This window comes from Oncorhynchus nerka, linkage group LG26, assembly GCF_034236695.1.
Source record: "Oncorhynchus nerka isolate Pitt River linkage group LG26, Oner_Uvic_2.0, whole genome shotgun sequence".
In the NCBI taxonomy this organism is placed as follows: Eukaryota; Metazoa; Chordata; class Actinopteri; order Salmoniformes; family Salmonidae; genus Oncorhynchus; species Oncorhynchus nerka.
Window position 1 is genome coordinate 35,698,348 of NC_088421.1, and position 27,449 is coordinate 35,725,796.

The window sequence follows — 27,449 nt, forward strand, 5'->3', positions numbered from 1 at the left end:
CTATACTGATTGAAGTGGATTTACCATCAATAAAATTGCCAAAGCTTTCACCTGGATTCATCTGGTCAGTCAATGTCATGAAAAGAGCAGGTGTCCTTAATGTTTTGTACACTCAGTGCATATTGGACTGTATGGCTGAATGTGATGGCCATGCTTACTTTTGGCTGTATGCTTGAATTTGCCACCAGCTCACAGCAGAGGCCATATTTTCCTCTAGGAGTCAATGTGCAGTTGGAGTTGGCTATAATGAACGTAGTTCCGTTCTGTTGATGTTCCACCTTCAAAGAATAAAGGTGCATTACTTCAAGGCAAACTGATCAAACACATTCACACTAACAGTTCTGAAAGAAATCAAGGAATGGTAATGAGCCATTTTACCACCATTTATCCAGCTAGAACAATATCTACGTTCAAGTTCATTCTACAAAACAACTCTTGTCGTGTGCAGAATGAATTCCTTCATACTGTAAACATTACCTCACAAAGTGGCACATTCTTGGGCAACAACATAACATTCAGTATGAGCTTCTGGGGTCTGTTCCCTTGTGGTCGGAGGAACAGCAGCACCTGGCTTCGGACTGGGAGGAAGGAGAACCAATTTCTGATGAGGCCAAAGAGGGAGAGGTGTGTGATGTTTACAATCACGTGTGTAGGAGTCGTCTTGAGTGGCTGAACAATCTCCATGTTGCCATCAGTAACATGGGCCACGGACAAATTGTCATCCTTCTCTGCAGAATAAGAACAATGCTTTGATTGACTGTAAATAATGGTTTAATTTACTGTAAGTCTCATCCAAAGTATGAATGTATTATTCAGTGGTAATGTCATGTAATGTCATGTCATACCCATTTTATTATTGAGTTATTGGAATAATCTTTATATTGCATATTAAAACAATCAATATACTGAAATGATGCATCACTTACCATCACACATACAGTGATGCATCACTTACCATCACACATACAGTGATGAATCACTTACCATCACACATACAGTGATGCATCACATACAGTGATGCATCACTTACCATCACACATACAGTGATGCATCACTTACCATCACACATACAGTGATGAATCACTTACCATCACACATACAGTGATGCATCACTTACCATCACACATACAGTGATGCATCACTTACCATCACACATACAGTGATGCATCACTTACCATCACACATACAGTGATGCATCACTTACCATCACACATCACATCACTTACCATCACACATACAGTGATGCATCACTTACCATCACACATACAGTGATGCATCACTTACCATCACACATACAGTGATGCATCACTTACCATCACACATACAGTGATGCATCACTTACCATCACACATACAGTGATGCATCACTTACCATCACACATACAGTGATGCATCACTTACCATCACACATACAGTGATGCATCACTTACCATCACACATACAGTGATGAATCACTTACCATCACACATACAGTGATGCATCACTTACCATCACACATACAGTGATGCATCACTCACCATCACACATACAGTGATGCATCACTTACCATCACACATACAGTGATGAATCACTTACCATCACACATACAGTGATGCATCACTTACCATCACACATACAGTGATGCATCACTTACCATCACACATACAGTGATGCATCACTTACCATCACACATACAGTGATGAATCACTTACCATCACACATACAGTGTGGGAGATGCAGTTCGCAGACAGACTGCTCAGGACAGTCAATGCTGAATAGGGGTCCTGCTGGTATCCTGGAGCCCAGGAGGCTCCTGTCCCATTGAGTCACCTTGTAAACCACATCTCCCTTCCCTTCAATCAGAAACACCAGACCAGTGGAACTGCACTGGAAAAGACCTGCATTGGAGCATTGAAGCCTGCGAGGCAGATGAAAGGCAAAGTTGACAGTTGTAAACTATTTTTTTTAATCAAAAAGAGTCAACCACTCTTGACTTAATGTCTTTGTAGATTCTGTGTGGAACTGATTAGTACAGAGGAGGATGGTGGGAGGAGCTATAGGAGGACGGGCTCATTATAACTACAGGAATGGAATAAATGGAACAGATTCAAACGTGTGATTTCCATATGTTGGATGTGTTTGATACCGTTCCATTTATTCATTCCAGCCATTACAATGAGCCCGTCCTCCTATAGCTCCTACACCAGCCTCCACTGGATTACTGGTAAACATGACCATAGGAAAAGGCCATGATAAAGTCGTGGAAGTTTCAGTGATCAATAGTTACCTATATGTAGGCTTGTGGTTATGTGTTGTAAGATCTTTGACAATCTCAGGATTTAACATTGTTACACTTGTTGACACCTGTAACAGAAAAAGGAAGACCAGGTAACACTAGTACATGGGATCAAATAGTCTCAGACTGAATTCCTATGGTTGAGATGTGGTTAATCAACTCCCCACAAACATACCTGCACACGCTTCCTACCATTCCCAGACTGTGATTCAAATGTGGTACTTTTTGTGTGCAAATCCAATCTTGGAGTGAATTGTACTATACTAGAGCAACCCATCAGTTTCTCATAGTACATCTTCATCTTGTTATACTCCACAGTGACATCATCTGCACAAGAGAAAGGATTCAGGACAAGCATCAGCTTTTAAAGGGGAAGCTCAGGATTTTAGAACTTGAATTTAGATATTGGACAAATCCCCTGAAATGAACTCTGTATTTGGTTTGATGTTACTTTGAGGTGATTTGACCATTTCATTTTAAGAAGAAACACATGCTCAAATGTCCCATTCACTTCTATTGTTTGTTAGCTTGTGGTGGCTAAAGTTACCTGATCTTTGTAGTGGCTGTTTAAAGAAAACTAACATGGATTACAGTTTCTCCTGGCTCATAGATTACTTTAAGGTGCGTAACCATCTAACATCAAAACCCTTAAAATTCTCTTTTAAGTAAAATGCTATCTAGCTGGCATCCAATATTGGGGTTTCTTTAGTCATTTTAGGCCATAGACAAAAATGCTGAAACATTTTTGTATTGTTGTCTTACTTTTTTATAACCGAGCATATAAAGGGTTATTACTCAATTGTTTACAAACAACAAGATTGAAAGTAACGTGAGTAATGTATAACTTGAAAACATTTACTTATGACACAAGTTAAATGCAGCTCAAGATAAAGGGGACATAGTTTCCAGACATGTTCTGACGAGTACTTGACTTGATTATAGCTATATTGGAATAACTAAAGCATTTGGTCCCTTCATTTACCTGGGAGGAACGAGCTGTTGGGGGTCTTGAGTGAGAGATCCATTGATTCTTGTAGTTTACACTTCAGTTGCATCATGATGTGATCCTAATACAGGACAGAAATGATTATTTAGTCCCCTCTCACACCAAGTGATGATTGTACTTTACCACAACCAGGTCTAAATGCTGTGCACCAGGTGTTCATAAACTAAGTTCTTCTTAAGTGCATTTTGGTTTGCTGTTAAGCCGGAAATATCTAAATTCAGCAAGTGCGATCATAATTGCTATGGTGACTGTGGAAACATGCAGATCCCAAGAGGAGTACTAAACTTAACCCATCTGAAAATGCACCCCTAACCTGCAGTGTGAAAGCAGCATGACAACAGCAACAACACTTGAGTACATTGCCTGTTTACTTTTAGCCAACATCAATCCATCTGCTGTGTAACGTGAAGGGTTGTTACATATAAAGACATTACACAACTGACCTTCATTTGAATGCTAACATACATGCCAAATGCTGCTACTCAAGGCAATACGGGCTGGAAACCTGTATGGCATCACCAGTGGCTATGCATCATTTATTTTTTAAATGGCCAAGATTTTGCAGTATGGCAAATTAACGTCTATGTAAATGTGTATTTTTATGGGCTTGCAATGTTGACAGAATGTATTCTAGTAATGACCATAATTCTTTTGAATCAGCCATTTTAGAGAGCAATGAACTAAAATGGTACCAACTGATAAACAAACCTGAAAGTAACAAACTGCACACCTACTGCCTTTTTAAATGCACTTTCAGGACAGAACCCTATGTACATACTGTTTTATCCAAGCAATATCGAAGCTCTTTCGCAAAATTATATATGCGGAGTGGCCCCTAACTCTATTTTTATATACTTTACCAGTCAAAAGTTCAGACACCTACTCAGTCAAGGGTTTTTCTTTATTCTACGTTGTAGAATCTACGCTGTAGAATAATAGTGAAGACATCAAAGCTATGAAATAACACATGGAATCATGTAGTAAACAAAAAAAATGTTAAACAAATCAAAATATATTGTATATTTGAGATTCTTCAACATAGTCACCCTTCGCCTTGATGACAGCTTTGCACACTCTTGGCATTCTCTCAACCAGCTTCATGAGGTTGTCACCTGGAATGCATTTCAATTAACAGGTGTGCCTTAATAAAATATCATTTGTGGAATTTCTTTCCTTCTTAATGCGTTTGAACCAATCAGTTGTGTTGTGACAAAGTAGGGGTGGAATATAGAAGAAAGTCCTATTTGGTAAAAGACCAAGTCCAAATTATGGCAAGAAGAGCTCAAATATATAGTAACCAAAAAAGTGTAAAACAAACAAAAATATATTTGAGATTTGAGATTCTTCAAATAGCCACCCTATGTCTTGATGACAGTGTTGCACACTCTTGGCATTCTCTCAACCAGCTTCACCTGGAATGCTTTTCCAATAGTTTTGAAGGAGTACCCACATATGCTGAGTATTTGTTGGCTGCTTTTCCTTTAATCTGCGGTTGACTCATCCCAAACCATCTCGAATTAGATTGTGGAGGCCAGGTCATCTGATGCAGCACTCCATCATTTTCCTTCTTGGTAAAATAGCCTTACACAGCCTGGATATGTGTTAGGTCATTGTCCTGTTGAAAAACAATTGATTTTCCCACTAGCCCAAACTAGATGGGATGGCGTATCACTACAAAATGCTGTGGTAGACATGCTGGTTAAGTGTGCCTTGAATTCAAAGTAAATCACAGACAGTGTCACCAGCAAAGCACCCCCACACCATAACACCTCCTCCTCCATGCTTTACGGTGGGAAATACACATGCGGAGATCATCCGTTCACCGACACCACCACAAATCTCAAATTTCCACCTGTCTAATGTCGATTGCTCGTGTTTCTTGGCCCAAGCAAGTCTCTTCTTATTATTGGTGTACTTTAGTCGTGGTTTCTTTGCAGCAATTCAACCATGAAGGCCTGATCCACACAGTCTCCTCTGAACAGTTGATGTTGAGATGTGTCTGTTACTTGAACTCTGTGAAACATTTATTTGGGCTGCAATCTGAGGTGCAGTTAACTCTAATGAACGTATCCTCTGCAGCAGAGGTAACTCTGGGTCTTCCAATCCTGTGGATTTCCTCATCAGAGCCAGTTTGAAGATACACTTGCACTTGAATAACCTTCATGTCTTAAAGGATTGATGGACTGTCGTTTCTTTTTGCTTATTTGAGTTGTTCTTGCCATAATATGGACTTGGTCTTTTACCAAATAGGGCTATCTTCCGTATACCTTCCTACACTGTCATAACACAACTAATTGGCTCATTAAGACCGAAAGAACGCATTAAGAAGGAAAGAAAGTCCACAAATGAACTTTTAAGAAGACACACCTGATAATGGAAATGTATTCCAGGTGACTACCTCGTGAAGCTGTTTGAGAGAATGCAAAGAGTGTGCAAAGCTTTCATCAAGGCAAACGGTGGCTATTTGAAGAATCTCAAATCTAAAATATATTTTGATTTGTTTAACACTTTTTTTGTGATTCCATGTGTTATTTCATAGTTGATGTCCTTACTGTTATTCTACAATGTAGAAAATAGTTTTAAAAAAGTAAAACCCTTGAATGAGTAGGAGTTCTAAAACTTTTGACTTGTAGTGTATATTTTTTGGTACTTTTGATCCCTTTTTCTATTTTGTGATATCGAATTGGTAGTTACAGTCTTGTCCTATTGCTGCAACTCCTGTAAGGACTCGGGAGAGATGAAGGTTGAGAGTCCTTTAGGTGCCTTTTGGATGTCATGTGCCTTTTACTGAAGAGTGGCTTCCGTCTGGCCACTCTACCATAAAGGCCTGATCGGTGGAGAGCTACAGAGATGGTTGTCCTTCTGGGAGTTTCTCCCATCTCCACAGAGGAACTCTGGAGCTCTTATAGAGTGACCATCGGGTTCTTGGTCATCTCCCTGATCAAGGCCCTTCTCCCCCGATTGCTCATTTTGGCTGGGCGGCCAGCTCTAGAAAGCGTGTTGGTGGTTTCAAACTTCTTCCATTGAAGAATGATGGAGGCCTCTGTGCTCTTGGGGACCATCAATGATGCAGACATTTTTCCGTATCTTTTCCCAGATCTATGTCTCAACACAATCCTGTCTTTGAGCTCTATGGACAATTCCTTCAATCTCATCGCTTGGTTTTTGGTCTGACATGCACTGTCAACTGTAGGACTTCATATAGACAGGTGTGTGCCTTTCCAAATCATGTCCAATCAATTGAATTTACCACAGGTGGACTCCAATCAAGTTGTAGAAACGTATCCTTGGACGATCAATGGAAACAAGATGCACCTGAGCTCAATTTCGGGTCTGAATTCTGTTTTAAATTTTTTATACATTTGCAAAAATTTCTATAAACCTGTTTTTGCTTTATCATTATGGGGTATCGTGTGTAAATTGATGAGGGACTTTTTTTTATTTAATCCATTTTAGAATAAGGCTGTAATGTAACAAAATGTGGAAAAAGGGAAGGGGTCTGAATACTTTTCAGATAATACAAATTAATTTCAAGACTTACTTATATAGCATCGATGCATGGAGTCCTTGATTGACTTGGTTAAAGTGGAGTAGATTTTTTTCTTCTTCTCGCGGAGGTCAAAGATTAGTTTTGCCTTGAACTCAGTTTCCTTTCAGATAGAAAAACATGATCAAGGAGACCCATTTTTTAAGTTGAAGGGATAGTTCACCCAAATTACAAAAATATATTTAAGTGGTTTCCTTACCCTGTAAGCAGTATTTGTTTTGTGTGCATTCATTTTCATTTTGTAATTATAAACATGTAAGCACTCCAACAGGAAAATACATTTCACAACAAGCACACAACAGACATCAGAAACAAGTATATTTCTCCTTAAGCATTTCCTCAAACAACGCTTCAAATTAATTTAAAAGGCACAAGGCGTTCAAGCCTGAGCACATTTTTCAGCATATTCCACTAATGCATGAGCATGAAAATTTAAGTCGTTTTTTCCTAATTCTGAAACTACTTTGGATAGCACTAGATTTACCAAATCTTGTGTTCTTGTGCTGTATTTGTCACGCCCTGGTCGAAGTATTTTGTGTTTATCTTTATTTATTTGGTCAGGCCAGGGTGTGGCATGGGTTTTTGTATGTGGTGTGTATATATGGGGGATAGTAGCTAGTGGGGTGTTCTAGATAAGTCTATGGCTGTCTGAAGTGGTTCTCAATCAGAGGCAGGTGTTTATCGTTGTCTCTGATTGGGAACCATATTTAGGCAGCCATATTCTTTGAGTTTGGTGTGGGTGATTGTCCTGTGTGTCTTGATGTCCTTGGTAGAGGTTAGTAGACACATGTATTGGCTGTTTTCGTTTATTGTTTTTGTAGTGTTAGTGTTTTGTCGTGTTTTACGTTTGTCTAATAAAGATGAATCGCAATCGACACGCTGCAGTTTGGTCCGACTCTCCTTCACCATTAGAAAACCGTGACAGTATTTGATTGTTTTAACCTTAATGAGTGATGTCAGATATGCTGGAAATGCAATATTTTTGCTTATGGAAAATACCTTTCACAGCGGCTTAAATGGTACAATGATTTTCTACACTGACTGTTTGTTTTGTCACAAACTGAAATTAGGCAACCTATTAGAATTTTAGCAACCAGGAAATGTAAAAAATGAAAAGCTGTAAGTCAATAAGTATTCAACCAATTTTTTATGGTAACTCTAAATATGTTTAGGAGTAAAAATCTGCTTAACATATGATATAATAAGTTGCATGGACTTATTATGTGTTCAATAATAGTGGTTCATAAAGGTTTTTGAATTGCTACTTCAGCTCTGTACCCCACACATACGATTATCTGTAAGGTTGGTAGATGTGTATAAGAACAACAACAAAAAACAGACGCTGAATATCCCTTTGAGCATGGTGAAGCTTTGGATGGTGTATCAATACACCCAGTCACTACAAAATACATCCGTCCTTCCTAACTCAGTTGCCGGAGAGGAAGGAAACTGCTCAGGATTTCACCATGAGGCCAGTTGTGATTTTAAAACATTTACAGAGCTTAATAGTTGAGGATGGATCTGAGGATGGATCAACAACATTGTAGTTACTCCACAAAACTAACCAAAATTACAGAGTGAAAAGAAGTAAGCCTGCACAGAATACAAACACTCCAAAACATGCATCCTGTTTGCAAAAAGGCACTTAAGTAATACTGCAAAAAATGTGACAAAGAAATTAACTTTTTGTCCTGAATACAAAGCGTTATGTTTGGGGCAACTCCAACATAACAAATCACTGAGTACCACTCTTCATATTTTCAATCATGGTAGTAGCTGCATCATGTTATGGGTATGCTTGTCATCGGAAAAGACTAGGAAGTTGTTTAAGATAAAAAGAAACGGAATACAGCTTAAGCACAGGCAAAATCCTAGAGTAAAACGTGGTTCACTCTTCTTTCCAACAAACACTGGGAGACTAATTCACCTTTAAGTAGGACAATAACCTAAAATACAAGACACTGGAGTTTCTTACCATGACAACATCGAAAGTTCCTGAGTGGCCTAGTTACAGTTTGACTTAAATCGTCTTGAAAATGGCTTTCTAGCAATGATCAACAATCAACTTGGCAGAGCTTGAAGATTTTTTAAAAATAGTAATGTGCTAATTTTGTAAAATCCAGGTGTGCAAAGCTCTTACCCAAAAACACTCACAGCTGTAATCACTGAGACAATTGTTTCTAACATGTATTGTCTCAAGGGGGTGAATACTCATCTAATCAAGACATATTAGGGTTTTATTTTTTACTTTGTCAATAAATGTTAGAATTGTTCTTCCACTTTGACATTACAGAGTTTTTTTTGTACTAATTCTCTTGTACTGTATTTTAGTCAATGCCACTCCAACATTGCTCGTCCTAATATTTATATATTTCTTAATGTCATTATTATACTTTGAAATGTGTGTGTATTGTTGTAAATTGTTTGATGCTACTTCACTTTTGGAGATAGGAACACAAGCATTTCGCTACCCCCGCAATAACATCTGCTAAATATATCTATGTGACCAATACAATTTGATTTGATTTTTCGTGTAGATGAATTGACTAAAAATTACAATCTATTTTAATTCCACTTTGTAGCACAGCAAAATGTGAAAAAAGTAAAGGGGTGTGAATACTTTCTGAAGGCACTGTATGTGTGTGTGTGTGTGTGGTGTGTGGGGGGTGTCAGGGGTTCACCTAGGGGTCATGATAGGGGTTGTACCAAATGTTTGATGTATTATAATAATTGATTATTCTTATGTTGTATCAATAGAAGGGGAGGGGTTATAAGACACCTCCCTCCTTACATGCATAGGGTCCTAGACTACAGATTAACAATATATATATACATTATAAAGGTTTAATATTGTTCCACAGTTGTTTTCTAGTCTACCCTTTATAAAGAAACGGTCTGAGAAATGTGTGACTGTGAAGACAGAACTCTGTAGGGGAGTGTAAGAGATAAGATACTAGTCAGACATTCACTATAAATCAACTTGGACATTTACTGCTAAGCTTTCAGATAACACTAACACTCTTGTTTATATAGCTATGAAGGCATGGGTTTGGTTTCATGAGTAGAAGGTAACGACAAAGGCAGTGACCTCACTAAGATATATGACTGTAGGCATGATAAAACAACTAGGACCCTTTTATAATTTGCACAACTTACTGGGAACCATGCGTGCTATGTTCCTGGTGTCAACTTCTGTCTGCAATTGCATTAATAAAGGTTTTTGAATGATTTCATTAAAGATATTGTCAGAATGCTAATTTCATCTATGAGCCAATGATTGACAAGGAACAAGGTACGAACCCCAACAAGGGTGTATGTCAATGCTGCTTTTCCAAATATAAAAAAAAGCCTACCTCTGTCTTGAGGAATATCAGATGTAGTGACATTTCTGGGTGCTTCCGAAACAAGCTGTTTGTGTCAAGGGTGAATGTATCAATCTGCTCCCTGATTGGGCCACGTTTGCCCTCGTTTCTGAAACACAATATGTCCAAATCAAAAGTATGGTTATCCGATTTTGTTGAATTCCATGTTGATTGAATTCCAGTATTAATTGTTTATTTTATTTTTTACTGATAATGATTAAATGACTTACGGGAAATATGTCTTAAACTGTTCATCAATGAGACTTCTCATACATGAGGCTAAACTCTCATTAAGGTTTATTTCCCTTCTCTTTTCCTTTTTCCCTTTTGGTTTGTAAACTCCATTCTTGCATAAAGACTTCACTAATTGATATCCACTAGCTTTTTTTCTCTGGGAATAAAAAAATAAAATATGTTCAATGTTTTTAACAGCACAGCATTCGAAATCTATCATGCCTAAGTATCTATCAATTGCTGCTTTTCCATTATTGTGAAAGCCTATATCTGTGGGAGCCAATTCATGCTTTCGCCAGATAAATGTGGAAATTGAGAGACTCAACACACGATCATTTCCTTTCTATAGGAACGTCTCCAATTTCTCTCTCACTCTCTGGGAGTCCGTCGTTTTGGATAATGACATCTTGTGCACGTCACTTTGGTTTATTGTGGGTTTTTGAGTGGCTCAGGAGTCCAAGTTTTGAAATGTAGACTTTGAGATATGAGGGAAAGACAAGTTCTTCTGTTGGTGTTGGCCCGGTTGAACAGTAATTATACTTTTCTCTGGCTTCAGTTAGATGGTTGTTTCTTTCCCGCTCTAAGTAGCCTGTTGCTGATGGTCTTTGCAACACTTTTTGTTGCCGGCCTGTCTTTCAGTGCCCCTGCTGCAGCTCGCCAAAGAGAATCCTTCTTGGGAGACGGTGTTGGGGAAACCTGATGGTGTGGCATCGGAGCTGTGCCTTTATGCTGTTTGCTCTCTGCATTACCTCCAGGTTGAAGACCCTGTCAAGCCACCGGACCCATAATAGGTCTCAGAGTGTATGGAATGTTTCCATCTATTTGATGTGGTGACTGTTCAGGGTCCAAGTTTCACAGCCCTACAGCAGGGTTGTGATCACTACCATAGTATTGATTTTCGGTATTGTGGAAAGCGAGTTGGTGTGATGGTTGAGTATCCTGTTCCTCAGTCTTCCCAATGACTGGCTTGGGCAGGATTCCGCTAGTTATTTCTTGGTCGAGTGAGCCGTCCTCGGAGATGATGCTCCCCAGGTATGTGAAGTTTTCGACATTCCGGAGCTTAGATCCATTGAGGTAGATTCGTTGAGGGACAATCGCCGGCAAAGATGGCCTTATGGCCAAGATGATCTTGTCTATTGGTCTTTGCTCGGGGCCTGCGCAGGTTGTAGATTGAACCAGTGGAAGAAGGGTAGTATCTCCAACCCCCTTCCTTTGCAAGTTACGGGCAAGTCTGTGGGCCAAATGTCCCCTCCCCTTCCAAAAATCGAAAGATGTGAACACCTGCGAAATCATGATTAGTCCAAATGACCAGTGACAAAAAATCTGCTTACTGGAACAAAATTCCTCTTTAGATGTCACATCCCACACTCTGCTGACAGATGCTGCCAATACCAGTTATGTTACGTGCGTCCTTCCAGAGATTACTCTCCCATTTACAGTGCAATCGGAAAGTATTCAGACCGCTTGACTTTTTCAAAATTTTGTTACGTTACAGCCTTATTCTAAAATGGAATAAATTAGCAAATGTATTACAATAAAAAAAATGGAAATATCACATTTACATAATAATTCAGACCCTTTACGCAGTACTCAGCTGCCACCACCATGTTTCACCGAAGGGATGTTGCCTGGTTTCCTCCAGATGTGACGCTTGGCATTCAGGCCAAAGAGTTCAATCTTGGTTTCATTAGACCAGAGAATCATGGTCCGAGTCCTTTAGGTGCCTTTAGCAAACTCGAAGCTGTCTGTCATGTGCCTTTTACTGAGGAGTGGCTTCCGTCTGGCAACTCTACCACCTGATCGGTGGAGTGCTGCAGAGATGGTTGTCCTTCTGGAAGGTTCTCCCATCCCCACAAAGAAAGACTGGAGCTCTGTCAGAGTGACCATCGGGTTCATGGTTCACCTCCCTGACCAAGGCCCTTCTCCGCGATTGCTCAGTTCAAGGAAGATTCTTGGTGGTTCCAAACTTCTTCCATTTAAGAATGAGGGAGGCCACTGTGTTCTTTGGGACCTTCAATTTTTGATACCCTTCCCCAGATCTGTGCCTCAACTCGGAGCTCTACGGGCAATTCCTTCAACCTCATGGCTTGGTTTTTGCTCTTCCAAATCATGTCCAATCAATTGAATTTACCACAGGTGGACTCCAATCAAGTTGTAGAAACATCTCAAGGATGATCAATGGAAACAGGATGCACCTGAACTCAATTTTGATACATTTGATAAAATGTCTAAAAACCTGTTTTTACTTTGTCGTTATGGGGTATTGTGTGTAGATTGATGAGGATTTTTATTTTTATTTAATCCATTTTAGAATAAGGTTAACATTTGGAAAAAGGGAAGGGGTCTGATTACTTTCTGAATGCATTGTATTTCAGTCTGAATATATCTCATTCTAATGTGAGTTACAAAACGTAATCAAATTGTTTTTGGGGTCCTGGTTGAGTCTTGAAATTTTCAGCTTCTCTGGTACTAGAACAAAATGGCTAGCACGGATATAGTGTATGGTGACAATGGAAAAGCGTTTAATGTTATAACGTTTCGTTTTTACAGCTTACTAGTGCTATCACTTTATTCATTAATATCTCGCATGATGCTTCTGACTGTCGAACTCCTTCTGAGAGGCATCGTTCAAAAGTCTCATAAGCCTCATCCATAGTTCGACCAATGGACTTGATCTCGTCCTTGAGCCTCTGTTCAAGAACCTGGCACACCTCTTCTTTGTTGTCTGTCTGAAATCCAAACTCAACATAATCAATATAATACACTGACTCACATGTAGGGAGTGTGTTAATTATGAGAAAAATATTTGTTCTGCTGGAAGTACAATACCTTGTCGCTGCTTTTGGCTCCTTGTATCAGAGAGAGGATCCCATAGGCTCCAGAAACATAATCTGAAGTCTTTGTGCGACGATCATTGAGATTTCTGAGAAATTCCTGAAGTTTGGGTATTTCTGCAACATCAATTAAAAACAAGAGATTTATTTCTACTTTTGGTTGAGGTCAGTGTTCTTTGATGCTATTATTGATCCTGGATTCAAGTCTTGATCATTTGATTTTCCTATTTCTGTTTCAGTTTGATTAACAAAAGTATTGATTAAGGCCATAATTCTAGTTATGCATGCAGATTTGAAGTTAGGAATCAGGATTTCGCAGTGGTAAAAAGAGACAGATATACTTTGCCTAGAAGACGAGTCTCCTTACAATGCAGTGACATGTTTCAGAGGATATGAGGATAGCTTGGCATGCTATATGTATACACACTACCCACAATATTTGATAGAAAACAACAACCTGCATTATTGACTATCATATTGTCCAGGTTACACTTGGGGTTGTTCTTGACAAGGACATATTGCATGTTTCAATTTAACAGATACTACAGGTCATACTGAAATAGGTATTCTGCTTGGGTGATGTTTGTTGCTATGTAAAGCAGTTTACATTGCAATACACACAAATAATTAAAAAAAAGTTTAGGCATATGAATACAGGACACAATTAGATGTAATCTGTCTCTCCATGCTTAGAAAAAAGGGCTACAAAAGGGTTATTTGCGGAGGGATAGGGGTCTTCAAGGAACCGTTTGATCATAAAAACCCCTTTGGAAGACAATCGTTCTTTGTAAGGCAAAGTGTTCTACGTTGAACATTTAACACCCTAAGAACCGTTTTTGGAAGAAAGGGTTCTTAGATAATTATTTTGAAGACAAAGGGATTCTTTGGAAGGCAAGAAGGGTTCTACATAGAACCACATATAATATTTCCCAGTATGCTCTATTGCAGGGAGATTTTCAGAATTGTTTGTTTTACTGTAATATCTGGTTTTCTTTGCATGCACATTGATTGGTTGATAAATTGTATGCTACACAAAGTTAAATAACATACTGTTTTCTAAACTTATCCAATCTGTTTGATTTATTGCAACCATTTCTGAGATGGTTGCTCCAGTTTAGATGATTGAGGGAGTCGCAATATTAAACTTCTCTACCCTGACAGTCATTCTACATGCAAGTTGCGGGTGATTAGCAATTCCATTTGTTGGAATATCCTGACTATGGCTGGATTCCAAAAGGAATTACACATTACTTTGAAAGCCAGCATAATGTGATTTGCAGGCCTGATGTGGCCTGTAAACCAAGAGATTCCTAACACCACTGTGTTAGGGTATAACTAGGCCCTCAAAGAAAGGCTTTATGATATGTGTAATGTATTGTCATAAATAATAACATTTTAAAGGCTAATAAGGCAGGTGGAACTGTTCATAGAGGTTTCTAGCAAGAACCCTTCATGGGTGATTCTAGGCAGAACCCATCATAGAGGATCCTAGGTAGAACCCATCATAGAGGGTTCTAGGTAGAACCATATACAGTGATTCTTTGAAGAACAGTACATAGAGGACCAAAAAGAGTTCCCCTGGGGAAACAAATCGAAGAACACTGAATAGTTCTACTTAGCACTTTTTCTCCACAATTTCGATCTTGTCTCATCGCTGCAACTCCCCAACGGGCTCGGGAGGCAAAGGTCGAGTCATGCATCCTCTGAACCATGACCCGCCAAACCGCGCTTCTTAACACCAGCTAGCTTAACCTGGAAGCCAGCCGCCCCAATGTGCCGGAGGAAACACTGTTCAACTGATGAGGTCAGCCTGCAGGGGCCCGGACCGCCACAAGGAGTCACTATAGTGCAATGAGCCAAGTAAAGCCCCCCAAGCCAAACCTTCCCCTAACCTGGACAACGCAGGGCCAGTTGTGCATTGCCCTATGGGACTCCCAATAACAGCTGGTTGTGATAAAGCCCGGATCGAACCTGAGTCTGTCGTGATGCATGCTAGCACTGGGATGCAGTGCCTTAGACCCCTGTGCCACAGGAGGCCCTGCACCTTTTTTCTAAGAGTGTATGACGTAGAATCAAAAAACAGGTTCAGTTATCGTACCTGTCTCTACTTGTTGCAAATGGTTTCCCTTTTCGTATTCCTTGGAACTCACAGTAAACACCTTAAGGAAATCATTTTCCTCATTGAAGTGTTTCTGAAAGGTGTTTATGAGACAATGACAGTCAATTCAATTAAGTAAAAACACTGACATTTTGCAAGGTGTAAAAATGAATAGGCAAGTAGTTGTGCTTCAACTAATTTAAAGTAATCAAATGTATTTAAAAGATTTTGAAGAATATGACTGATAAATACGAGATTAGAATAACTGAATAACCATTACTCAATCATTTATTTTGTATATTAGACAACAAAAATGTCTGATGAAAAAGTTTATGGTACACTGTAATCTTACTCTCAAGGAATTCCACGAAATTGCTAAATATTCACCACTACAACATACAGTATTAGCACGTTGACAAGTCACAGAATGCTCCTTTATGACAGACATAATTTACCTTAACTTCTTTTTGTTTGTTGAATTTATCCCTCACTTGCTTCTTAGTTGTTTCATTTCTGCGCAAAATACAGGTACGTGCATCAGCCTTTTGATTCTCCTCAATGTCGTCTGTCTTGGTGCAGATGAAACTGATGCTTCGACATTCTCCACCAGGTCCAAAGAGACTAACGGTGCTGTCTAAAATCTCCCAAGATTCCTTTTCTGAAGTTGCTCTTGCAATGTCGCTCACAATCCACACAGCAGAGCAGTTTCCAACAAACTGTAGAAGTTTAACACTAACTTAAAACGTTCCAACATTAAAGGTGCAATATACAGAATATATTATTCATAGCATACATAGCTTTAGGCCTGCTGTACATACATAGCTTTCATAGGCCTGCTGTACATACATAGCTTTCATAGGCCTGCTGTACATACATAGCTTTCATAGGCCTGCTGTACATACATAGCTTTCATAGGCCTGCTGTACATACATAGCTTTCATAGGCCTGCTGTACATACATAGCCGCGGGAAGTAGGGATGCTGAAGGTGCTGCAGCATTGACATCTGTAGCGCAGGCAAAACTATTTTTTTCAGCACTGCTTTGGCAAAAAAGTAGTTGTATAATTAAGAACAGTATGTTGCAGGATTATAGTTGGAATTGTAAGAGTTCTTGCTATTTCCCTTTCTCTGCGATTGTCATTCTAAACCCTATCTTCAAATATTTACATTAAATAACATGAAATATTTGATCAAATAACATGGAAAACAACCGCTTTTTATGCAGCATTAATTTACCATCCGTACCAACCACTTAATGTAAATGTACATTATTGTATTAAGCAGAGGCTGGTCAACTAGGTTTGTACCTGTAGACTTTCCATCACCGTGAAGAAAACCAATGACCAATACAGTAAATGAGTACATTGAGACATCAAGAGGTTTATGATGATGTTATGATGTTGCTCAGTTGGTAGAGCATGGTGATTGCAATGCTAATGTTGTGGATTCCATTCCCACTGGGGACCAGTACGGAAATGTATGCTCTCACTACTGTAAGTTCCTCTGGATAAGAGTGTCTACTAAATTGGGAAAGGAATGAATAGACCATTTCAGTTTTCACATAGAAATCAGTTGAATTTGCAAAGTATTTCCAGAAAATATATTGTAGGCTATATTAAACAAGTATTTGTTTATTCCAGAAGTATTATCAGATTAACTGTTTTGTTATCAAATGCTGTTAACACTCAATACAATTTTACATTTTCTAGTTCTGTATGGGCTTTTACTAGTCCTGTATGAGGGACCGATATAGACGTCTTCAGCATGGGCAATTGTTTTACTTCTGCATACCAAACTACTTTCCGCAGCTATGACTATATACAGTGCATTTAGAAAGTATTCAGACCCATTGACTTTTCCCACATCTTGTTAAATTACAGCCTTGTTCTAATATGGATTGTTTCCGCCCACCCCTTCATCATTCTACACACAATACCCCATAATGGCAAAGCAAAAACAGGCTTTTAGAATTTTTTGCAAATTTATAAACATCTAAAAACTGAAATATCACATTTACGTAAGTATTCAGACCGTTTACTCAGTACTTTGTTGAAGAACCTTTGCCAGCGATTACAGCCTCGAGTCTTCTTGGGTATGGGGCGACAGGGTAGCATAGTGGTTAAAGGTTGCAAGATTGAATCCCCGAGGTGACAAGGTAAAAATCGGTCGTTCTGCCCCTGAACATTTCAGTTAACCCACTGTTCCTAGGCTGTCATTGAAAATATGAATTTCTTCTTAACTGACTTGTCTAGTTAAATACAGGTTAAATAAAATGACGCTACAAGCTTGGCACACCTGTATTTGGGGAGTTTCTCCCATTCTTATCAGCAGATCGTCTCAGGCTCTGTCAGGTATGGCCCAGTACATCACTGGGGCCAACTTCCTGCCATCCAAGACCTCTATACCAGGTGGTGTCAGAAGAAGGCCCTAAAAATTGTCAAAGACTCCAACCACCCTAGTCATAGACTGTTCTCTCTGCTACCGCATGGCAAGCGGTACCAGAGCATCAAGTCTAGTCTTAACAGCTTCTACCCCCAAGCAATAAGACTCCTGAACAGCTAATCAAACGGCTACCCAGACTATTTGCATTGCCCCCTGCTGCTGCTGTCTGTTTATTATCAATGCATAGTCACTTTACCTCTACCTACATGTACACATTACCTCAATTAACTCGACTAACCTGTGCCCTCATTGACTCTGTACCGGTATCCCCTGTATATAGCCTCGCTACTGTTATTTCACTGCTGCTCTGTCATTTTCATTATTTTTTAAATATTTTTTTTTACTTATCTATTCTTTATACTTAGCACTTACTTTTCTTAAAACTGCATTGTTGGTTAAGGGCTTGCAAGTAAGCATTTCACTCTAAGTTTGTATTAGACGCATGTGACAAATACAGTTTGATTTGATTTGGATTGGGAGCATCGCTGCACAGCTATTTTCAGGCCTCTCCAGAGATGTTTGACCGAGTTCATGTCCGGACTCTAGTTGGGCCAGTCAAGGACATTCAGAGACTTGTCCCGAAGCCACTCCTGCCTTGTCTTGGCTGTGTACTTAGGGTCGTTGTCCTTTTGGAAGATGAACCTTCGCCGCAGTCTGAGGTGGTTTTCATCAAGGACCTCTCATCAAGGACCTCTCTGTACTTTGCTCCGTTCATCTTTCCCTCGATCCTGGCTAGTCTCCCAGTCTCTGCCCCTGAACATTCCCACAGCATGATGCTGCCACCACCGTGGTTCATCGTAGGGATAGTGCAAGGTTTCCTCCAGACGTGACAATTGACATTCAGGCCAGAGTTCAATCTTGGTTTCATCAGACCAGAGATAGTCTGAGAGTCCTTTAGGTGCCTTTTGACAAGCGGGCTGTCATGTGCCCTTTTATTGAGGAGTGGCTTCCTTCTACTATAAAGTCTACCATAAAGGCCTACCATTAGGGCTGATTGGTGGAGTGCTGCACAGATGATTGTTCTTCTGGAAGGTTCTCCCATCTCCACAGAGGAACTCTGTTAGATTGACCATTGGGTTCTTGGTCACCTGCCTGACCAAGGCCCTTCTCCCCCGATTGCTCAGTTTGGCCGGGCAGCCAGCTCTAGGAAGATTCTTAGTGGTTCTAAACTTCTTCCATTTAAGGATGATGGAGGCCACTGTGTTCTGGGGGGCGTTCAATGCTGCGGAAATATTTTGGTACCCTTCCCCAGATCTGTGACACAATCCTCGGAGCACTACAGACAATTCCTTCGATCTTATGTCTTGATTTTTGGTCTGACATACACTGTCAACTGCAGGATCTTATATAGACAAGTATGTGCCTTTCCATAGCATGTCCAATCAATTGAATTTACCACAGGTGGACTCCAATCAAGTTGTAGAAACATCTCAAGGATAATCAATGTAAACAGGATACACCTGACCTCAATTTCGAGTCTCATATCAAAGGGTCTATATACTTACATAAAAAAATATTTTTCTGTTTTTTTAATACATTTGCAAAAATTGTCTACAAACCTATTTTCACTTTGTCATTATGGGGTATTGTGTTTATATTGATGCAGATTTATTTCATTTTAGAATATGGCTGTAACTTAACTAAATGTGGTAAAAAGGAAGGGGCCTGAATACTTTCCAAATGCACTGTATTATGTATTTATTCATCAATTGTACATTAATATAAATAAACTCAAATACATAGATATACCTATCCATTTGGCCCTAATACATAGATATACCTATCCATTTGGCCCTAATACATAGATATACCTATCCATTTGGCCCTAATACATAGATATACCTATCCATTTGGCCCTAATACATAGATATACCTATCCATTTGGCCCTAATACATAGATATACCTATCCATTTGGCCCTAATACATAGATATACCTATCCATTTGGATATACCTATCCCCTAATACATTTGGCCCTAATACATAGATATACCTATCCATTTGGCCCTAATACATAGATATACCTATCCATTTGGCCCTAATACATAGATATACCTATCCATTTGGCCTAATACATAGATATACCTATCCATTTGGCCCTAATACATAGATATACCTATCCATTTGGCCCTAATACATAGATATACCTATCCATTTGGCCCTAATACATAGATATACCTATCCATTTGGCCCTAATACATAGATATACCTATCCATTTGGCCCTAATACATAGATATACCTATCCATTTGGCCCTGTACCTATGATATTGATCCCTATGATGTTGATCTAACATCAATTAGAAGTTGCAACAATACAATTCAAAACAGAACATGGGATCATCATCAATAAGAATTGTAAATAATTACCAATTTCCACATCTCATCTCTGCTCTTGTTGCAGTCTCCATTGCCTGGAAGATCAACCAGCACAACATGCTCCAGCAGGTCTTTGGAGTTTGGCACCTTGATGGTTATACACTTCACAAGTGGCCAATACTGTCTTTTAAATGTATCACTCTGTGTGTCACTCCGTGTGTAACAAGTGATCTTTTCAGAGAGTTCTTCTGCCTGCAATTGTAAAAAAGCATCATTATATGCATTGATTAAAATAAATATATAATCTTTGAGGAAGATCAAAGAACCTAACAGATGTAGTAAGTTGCAATCAGACCTGGTTGCTGACCAAAAATGTGTTTTTTTCACCAAATCACACAATCTTCACAAAAGTGAACTAGCATGACAGTAACTTACTGTGTCACATAGAAATATTTTCTTGACTGATAAACGAAACTCTGGAATTTCTCTGAAGTGCTTCCTGTCCATTAGTTCTTCTAAGGTTGCCCCACGTCCATCTTTTCCATACAAAGCTGATATCTTTTCATCCTCATCATCATCGTCATCATCCTGGTCTTGATCATTTCCATCCTCATAAGATCTGCCTCTGAAGATGGACCATAGATCCTCTTTCCATTCCTAATAAAAGGTAAAGCCATAACACATGTGTAATACATACTGTATCAAGTGTTACGAAACCACCTAGCCAGCCTACTTCTAATTCTACACTAGCAATGTAATGTCTAGGGGTCCTAGGCCATATGGAATTGTTTTAATAACCTTTTGTGACTAGGGGGCAGTATTTTCATTTTTAGACAAATAACGTTCCCGTAGTAAACGGGATATTTTGTCAGGACAAGAAGCTAGAATATGCATATAATTGACAGCTTAGGATAGAAAACACTCTAAAGTTTCCAAAACTGTGAAAATATTGTCTGTGAGTACAACAGAACTGATATTGCAGGCGAAAGCCTGAGAAAAATCCAATCCGGAAGTGACTCATCTTTTGAAAGCTCTGCGTTCCAATGTGTCCCTATTGAGCAGTGAATGGGCTATCAACCAGATTACTTTTTCTACGTATTCCCCAAGGTGTCTACAGCATTGTGACGTAGATTTACACATTTATGTTGAAGAATACCCGTAAGCGGCTACATTGCGCATCTGGTCACCTAATGGCTCCCAGAGTGATTCTCGTGTAAAATACAGAGGTAGCCATTATTCCAATCGGTCCTACTGAAAAACCAATTGTCCCGGTGGATATATTATCAAATAGATATTTGAAAAACACCTTGAGGATTGATTATAAACAACGTTTGCCATGTTTCTGTCGATATTATGGAGCTAATTTGGAATATTTTCCAGTGTTTTCGTGACTGCAATTTCCGGGCAATTTCTCAGCCAAACGTGAAGAACAAACGTGTCACGCCTTGGTCATAGTGTTTTGTGTTTTCGTTATATAGTTGGTCAGGCCAGGGTGTGACATGGGTTTATGTGTTGTATTTCGTATTGGGGTTTTATAGGATTTGGGATTGCATAATATTAGGGGTGTGTCTAGTTAGGTTTGGCTGCCTGAGGCGGTTCTCAATTAGTCAGGTGCTTCTCTTTGTCTCTGATTGGGAACCGTATTTAGGTAGCCTGAGTTCGCTTTGTAACTCGTGGGTGATTGTTCCTGTCTTTGTGTATTCACCAGATAGGCTGTATAGTTTCACGTTCCGTTTGTTGTTTTGTATTTCACAGTTATTTCATGTATCGCTCTTCCTTCATTAAAGACATGAGTAACCACCACGCTGCATTTCGGTCCGACTCTCTTTCCACAACAGACGAACGACGTTACAAAACGGAGCTATTTCGCCTACAAAAATTATCTTTTTGGAAAAAAGGAACATTGGCTATCTAACTGGGAGTCTCGTGAGTGAAAACATCCGAAGCTCATCAAAGGTAATGCTTTTCTGATTTCCGTGACCAAGTTACCTGCTGCTAGCTGGACAAAATGCTAGGCTATCGATAAACTTACACAAATGCTTGTCTAGCTTTGGCTGTAAAGCATATTTTGAAAATCTGAGATGACAGGGTGATTAACAAAAGGCTAAGCTGTGTCTCAATATATTTCACTTGTGATTTTCATGAATAGGAATATTTTCTAGGAATATTTATGTCCGTTGCGTTATGCTAATTAGTGTCAGTCGATGATTACACTCCCTCATGCGGGATGGGGAGTCACTAGAGGATGGTTATACATACCATGGATAATTTACAAATCAAATTAGCCGGGCTAGACAATCTGGACCCTCTCTTTCTAAAATTAACCGCCGCCATTGTTGCAACCCCTATTACTAGTCTGTTCAACCTCTTTTTTGTATCGGCCAAGATTCCTAAAGATTGGAAAGCTGCCGCAGTCATCCCCCTCTTCAAAGGGGGTTACGCTCTACACCCAATCTGTTACACACCTATACCCATCCTGTCCTGCCTTTCTAAAGTCTTTGAAAGCCAAGTTAACAAACAGATCACTGACCATTTCGAATCCCACCGTACCTTCTCCGCTGTGCAATCCGGATTCCGAGCTGGTCACGGGTGCACCTCAGCCACACACAAGGTACTAAATTATATCATAACCGCCATCGATAAAAGACAGTACTGTGCAGCCGTCTTCATTGACCTGGCCAAGGCTTTCAACTCTGTCCATCCATCAGTCATTAGAGAACCAAGGCTGTTGAGTCTGCCGATAAGAATGTGGGGATTGACAGAGTCGAAAGCCTTGGCCAGGTCAATGAATACGGCTGCACAGTATTGTTTCTTATCGATGGCGGTTAAGATATCGTTTAGGACCTTGAGCGTGGCTGAGGTGCACCCATGACCAGCTCTGAAACCAGATTGCATAGCGGAGAAGGTGTGGAGGGATTTGAAAGGGTCGGTAATCTGTTTGTTGACTTAGCTTTCGAAGACCTTAGAAAGGCAGGGTAGGATAGATATAGGTTTGTAGCAGTTTGGGTCAAGAGTGTCCCCCCCTTTGAAGAGGGGGATGACCGCAGCTGCTTTCCAATCTTTGGGAATCTCAGACGACACGAAAGAGAGGTTGAACAGACTAGTAATAGTGGTTGCAACAATTTCAGAAGATAATTTTAGAAAGAAAGGGTCCAGATTGTCTAGCCCGGCTGATTTGTAGGGGTCCAGATTTTGCAGCTCTCTGGGGGGTGCAGTGCTGTTGACCGGGGTATGGGTAGCCAGGTGGAAAGCAAGGCCAGCCGTAGAAAAATGCTTATTGAAATTCTCAATTATAGATTTATCGGTGGTGACAGTTTCCTATCCTCAGTGCAGTGGGCAGCTGGGAGGAGGTGCTCTTGTTCTCCATGGACTATACAGTGTCCCAAAAATGTTTTGAGTTTGTGTTGCAGGAAGCAAATTTCTGCTTGAAAAAGCTAGCCTTGGCTTTTCTAACTGCCTGTGCATATTGGTTTCTAACTTCCCTGAAAAGTTGCATATCACGGGGGCTGTTTGATGCTAATGCAGAACGCCACATGATGTTTTTGTGTTGGTTAAGGGCTGTCAGGTCTGGAGATAACCAAGGGCTATATCTGTTCCTGGTTCTAAATTTCTTGAATGGGGCATGCTTATTTAAGATGGTGAGGGTGGCATTTTTAAAGAACAAAAAGGCATCCTCTACTGACGGGATGAGGTCAATATCCTTCCAGGATTCCCGGGCCAGGTCGATTTGAAAGACCTGCTCGCAGAAGTGTTTTAGGGAGCGTTTGACAGTGATGAGGGGTGGTCGTTTAATTGCGGACCCATAGAGGACACAGGTAATGAGGCAGTGATCGCTGAGATCCTGGTTGAAAACAGCAGAGGTGTATTTAGAGGGCAAGTTGGTCAGGATGATATCGATGAGGGTGCCCATGTTTATGGATTTGGGGTTGTACCTGGTAGGTTTCTTGATAATTTGTGTGAGATTGAGGGCATATAGCTTAGATTGTAGGATGGCCGGGGTGTTAAGCATATCACAATTTAGGTCACCTAGCAGTACGAACTCTGACGATAGATGGGGGGAAATCAATTGATTTGATTGTTGGCCGCATTGTGTCTGCACTGTGTCCGGATCTCACTTTTCCCTCCAATTTAAGATCCTCGTGACTGTATGGGCAGAGCAAACCATTGGATATGCCCTTAAATATTTTGATGTGGATCCTGGAATAAATATTTAAGAGGACCAGCTCTTCTAGCGAGAACCCCCTCCCCCCAAATCTGTGATGTGCAATGATGTTAGGGTACATTTACATTTACATTTAAGTCATTTAGCAGACGCTCTTATCCAGAGCCACTTACAAATTATATTGATGTTTCTTTTATCGTTGCTCCTTCTTTTAAATTAATGCAAGGTGTCAATTGGGTAAATTGGGTCAATGACAGACCATGATTCAGATCATGGATTTTCATTAATTTTACTATTCCTCATGACACCACTTCCAAAACATTGTGAGATTAGGATATAAACAGATGAAACAAGTGCTATTACCTCCTCTGTCATGAACTCAATCTCTGCGATGTATTTAGAGTCCGAGTCTGTCATATTGGCCTCCACCTGAATCATGACCGATGTGCATGCCCCTTGGTTTCCAGAGGGCAGCAATGACGTCTCACCCAAGATGGTGTTAATCAAGAAGCTCTTACCAGCTCCAGTCTTCCCAAAAACACCCACTATCTCTTTTTTGTCTTTCTCCAAAGTTTGTATTTTACCTCTGTTAAAAATGAAAGACAAAAACAATTAAAGCAATTTAGTGGCCTGTATGCATCTCTCTTCATGTGTTTTCACTTCACATTTAAAAATGCTTACCTGAGGAAGTCAATGAGTTTCGTAGAAGGCAGATCATCAAGTTTGTTTTTGACACGTTTTTTCTTCACCTCTGTCTTGGTTTCAGTTTGTGGCAGAGTTAAACACAGGTCACCAACCAGCTATAATGCACAGTGACATTCAGATCTGCAATATCATAAACTGAGAACATTTTGCTGTGTCCTGATGTTAGAAGAATTCAAAGCATATGTTGAGTTAAAGGAGTATTTACTACTGTTAGAGAGATGGCTACAAGAGCAGGACACTGGACTTAATAACATCGCTTTGGAGGTCTGAAAACATCAGAAAAGCGTTGATTTTGGAGTGAACTATAATTGTAGCTTCTCCAACTGTGCAACCTGTATTAGTGAACAGTGAACTGTCAATCGTGTACATTTGTAGGATTCTCAATTAGTAATGTCTTCAATAAATGATCTTAAATGGTTTCAATTTAAAATTGTTTTTTAGCCCTTTGCACTCGTACCAGGTCTTGAGTTAAAGGAGTACTCCACTGGATTGAAAATAAGTGATAAGTGCCTAAATTGTATCGCAGTGGTTGTACAGTAACATGCTGTACATGACGTCAGAGGTCAGGGTCTCCACTTCACAGCTCTGTATGGGTTTTGACTGACAGACATTCTGAACTTGAACACCGCGTGGGACAAGAAGTTGCCCCCATCCTTCCACTAATTGGGAAACTTCTGCAAAGCAAAATTGTTGTCTGAGTGAGGAAAATACTGTAAATTAGGAGGATGGTGTTTTTTGAAAGATGAGTCGTTGAGGATGATAATAAATAACGCTTTGATGTCATACACGCAAGCCAAACATCCGTTAGTCCAAATGTGCACTTCCCATTCTTACCGTATATCATAAACCTCATGTAATATAGAGTGTCAAGGTTATTGATCACTATGTTTGATGTATAGTTACAACCTGGGTTGTCTTGAACAGAATGAGCCTGTGCTAAATGACTTAAATGTAAATGTGTTTGTATTATGAAGAAATCTGAATGCACTGATGACACATTTTTCAATCTGCTTCTCTGAGTGGCCTTGTGAAATCCTAACATTGTAATATCGTATTTTATAATTTAGCTAGTCATGTTGGCAATAGAACAAACTTTCAAATGATGCCGACCTGACCCAGACTGGGATTTATAATGGACCGTTTTTGGATCGCGTAAACAACAGTAATTGTGTGATCATGTGTGATCATTCCAAACAAACTACAAGTGTGCTTGCAATAGTTCCTAAAGCACCTCATCATTGAAGACTATTCTTTCAGTCATAAAAGTACATTGAAATTACTTAGGAACTGTGCACACTTTGTAGAGGTGTGTGGCCACTTGGAAACACAAGTTAGTCCTCTCACTCAAACCCTTGTCATTTTTTTGTCTTACGATGCACCTATCCCAAATTGTCCAAGACTATTCTTTTCATGTTACTAAATGTGTCCAGGTGATTTTTCAGTTTCGTTATAAACAAATGTAAATTCAAATGTATTTGATTTATTTATGTAAAATGAACATAAAATCAATCAGTGTAATGTTTGGATTCAGGTGTACTGTGGTGTTATCACCTTTAGTCTAATCATTTCCCCATCATCTCCAAACTGTTACCATTTAATTGCTACCATGGTTATGCATATGCTTTCCATATTTCTTCTGTAAGAAACATTTCAATTAAGCCCTATGCATATAGGTCAATTCTCACAACTGTAAAGGGTTCAAATGATTGTGGTCCATATAAACACCATCCACCTACCAAATATTTCAGTTATTCTGGATGCAGCGTCACATTGTCGTTTGTTTGTTTGTTTGTTTGCATGGTTCTCATCAGATTTCCTTTTGCTTGGAAACAATTGGAAACATTTTATTAATTAATACACAAAACATCCAACAGCAGTGACAGATCTTATCTTATATTAGCCAATGCTGTTATACAAATTAGTTTTATCAGTTGGTGAAAAAGCATTTAAGATTGTCTACTTACTGTATGGTATAAGGCACAAATGGTACTTGTGTGACAAAGTGAAAATGTAGAAAATGAGCGCAACGTAGATATCAAAGAACACCACTGTTCGCGGGCAGAGTAGTGGATGAAACCATTCACTTCAGATAAAGATGTAATATTAATAACGTTTCCTTTCATTATGTGTTGTCGAATTCATAAAAATATTTGCTGCCTTTGTAGTAAGGCAATATGAGAGGTCTTCAGCCTTACCATTTTTGTATTATTTTCCTTGAAATAACAACTAGTGGGTTTTGCGTGCTTTTCCACTATTTGGAAAGTTGGTCTGCCTGCTCTTCAATCTGAAAGAGATATTGTGAGAGCAGGTTCATTTCTCCTTCCTCTGTACATAAAACTGTTTAGAACTTTATAACACAATAGTGTATTTGGAAAAATGGTTCATATATTCCAAAGTCAATAGTGAATGTGACTATGAATATATTTATGTTGTCCTTAATGTATTTAAAGCATATTTTTGAATGTTAATC

At 39.4% G+C, this 27,449-nt stretch overlaps 1 protein-coding gene across 1 annotated transcript in view; it reads right to left on the reverse strand.

Moving 5' to 3' along the window:
* The window catches only part of LOC115116029 (uncharacterized), a 26,753-nt gene extending 1,163 nt beyond the window's left edge, over window positions 1–25,590 (reverse strand). Inside the window, exons 1-16 of the mRNA XM_065010959.1 lie at window positions 25,585–25,590; window positions 24,956–25,074; window positions 24,638–24,860; window positions 20,548–20,769; window positions 20,164–20,364; window positions 15,811–16,071; window positions 15,356–15,449; window positions 13,253–13,374; window positions 12,959–13,152; window positions 10,181–10,298; window positions 3,257–3,341; window positions 2,450–2,601; window positions 2,266–2,342; window positions 1,691–1,896; window positions 478–728; window positions 159–278 (exon numbers count right to left, since the gene is read on the reverse strand). Coding sequence (XP_064867031.1) covers window positions 159–278; window positions 478–728; window positions 1,691–1,896; window positions 2,266–2,342; window positions 2,450–2,601; window positions 3,257–3,341; window positions 10,181–10,298; window positions 12,959–13,152; window positions 13,253–13,374; window positions 15,356–15,449; window positions 15,811–16,071; window positions 20,164–20,364; window positions 20,548–20,769; window positions 24,638–24,860; window positions 24,956–25,074; window positions 25,585–25,590 — 2,451 coding nt within the window. The remainder of the gene's footprint in view (window positions 1–158; window positions 279–477; window positions 729–1,690; window positions 1,897–2,265; window positions 2,343–2,449; window positions 2,602–3,256; window positions 3,342–10,180; window positions 10,299–12,958; window positions 13,153–13,252; window positions 13,375–15,355; window positions 15,450–15,810; window positions 16,072–20,163; window positions 20,365–20,547; window positions 20,770–24,637; window positions 24,861–24,955; window positions 25,075–25,584) is intronic.
* Window positions 25,591–27,449: the final 1,859 nt, after the last annotated feature.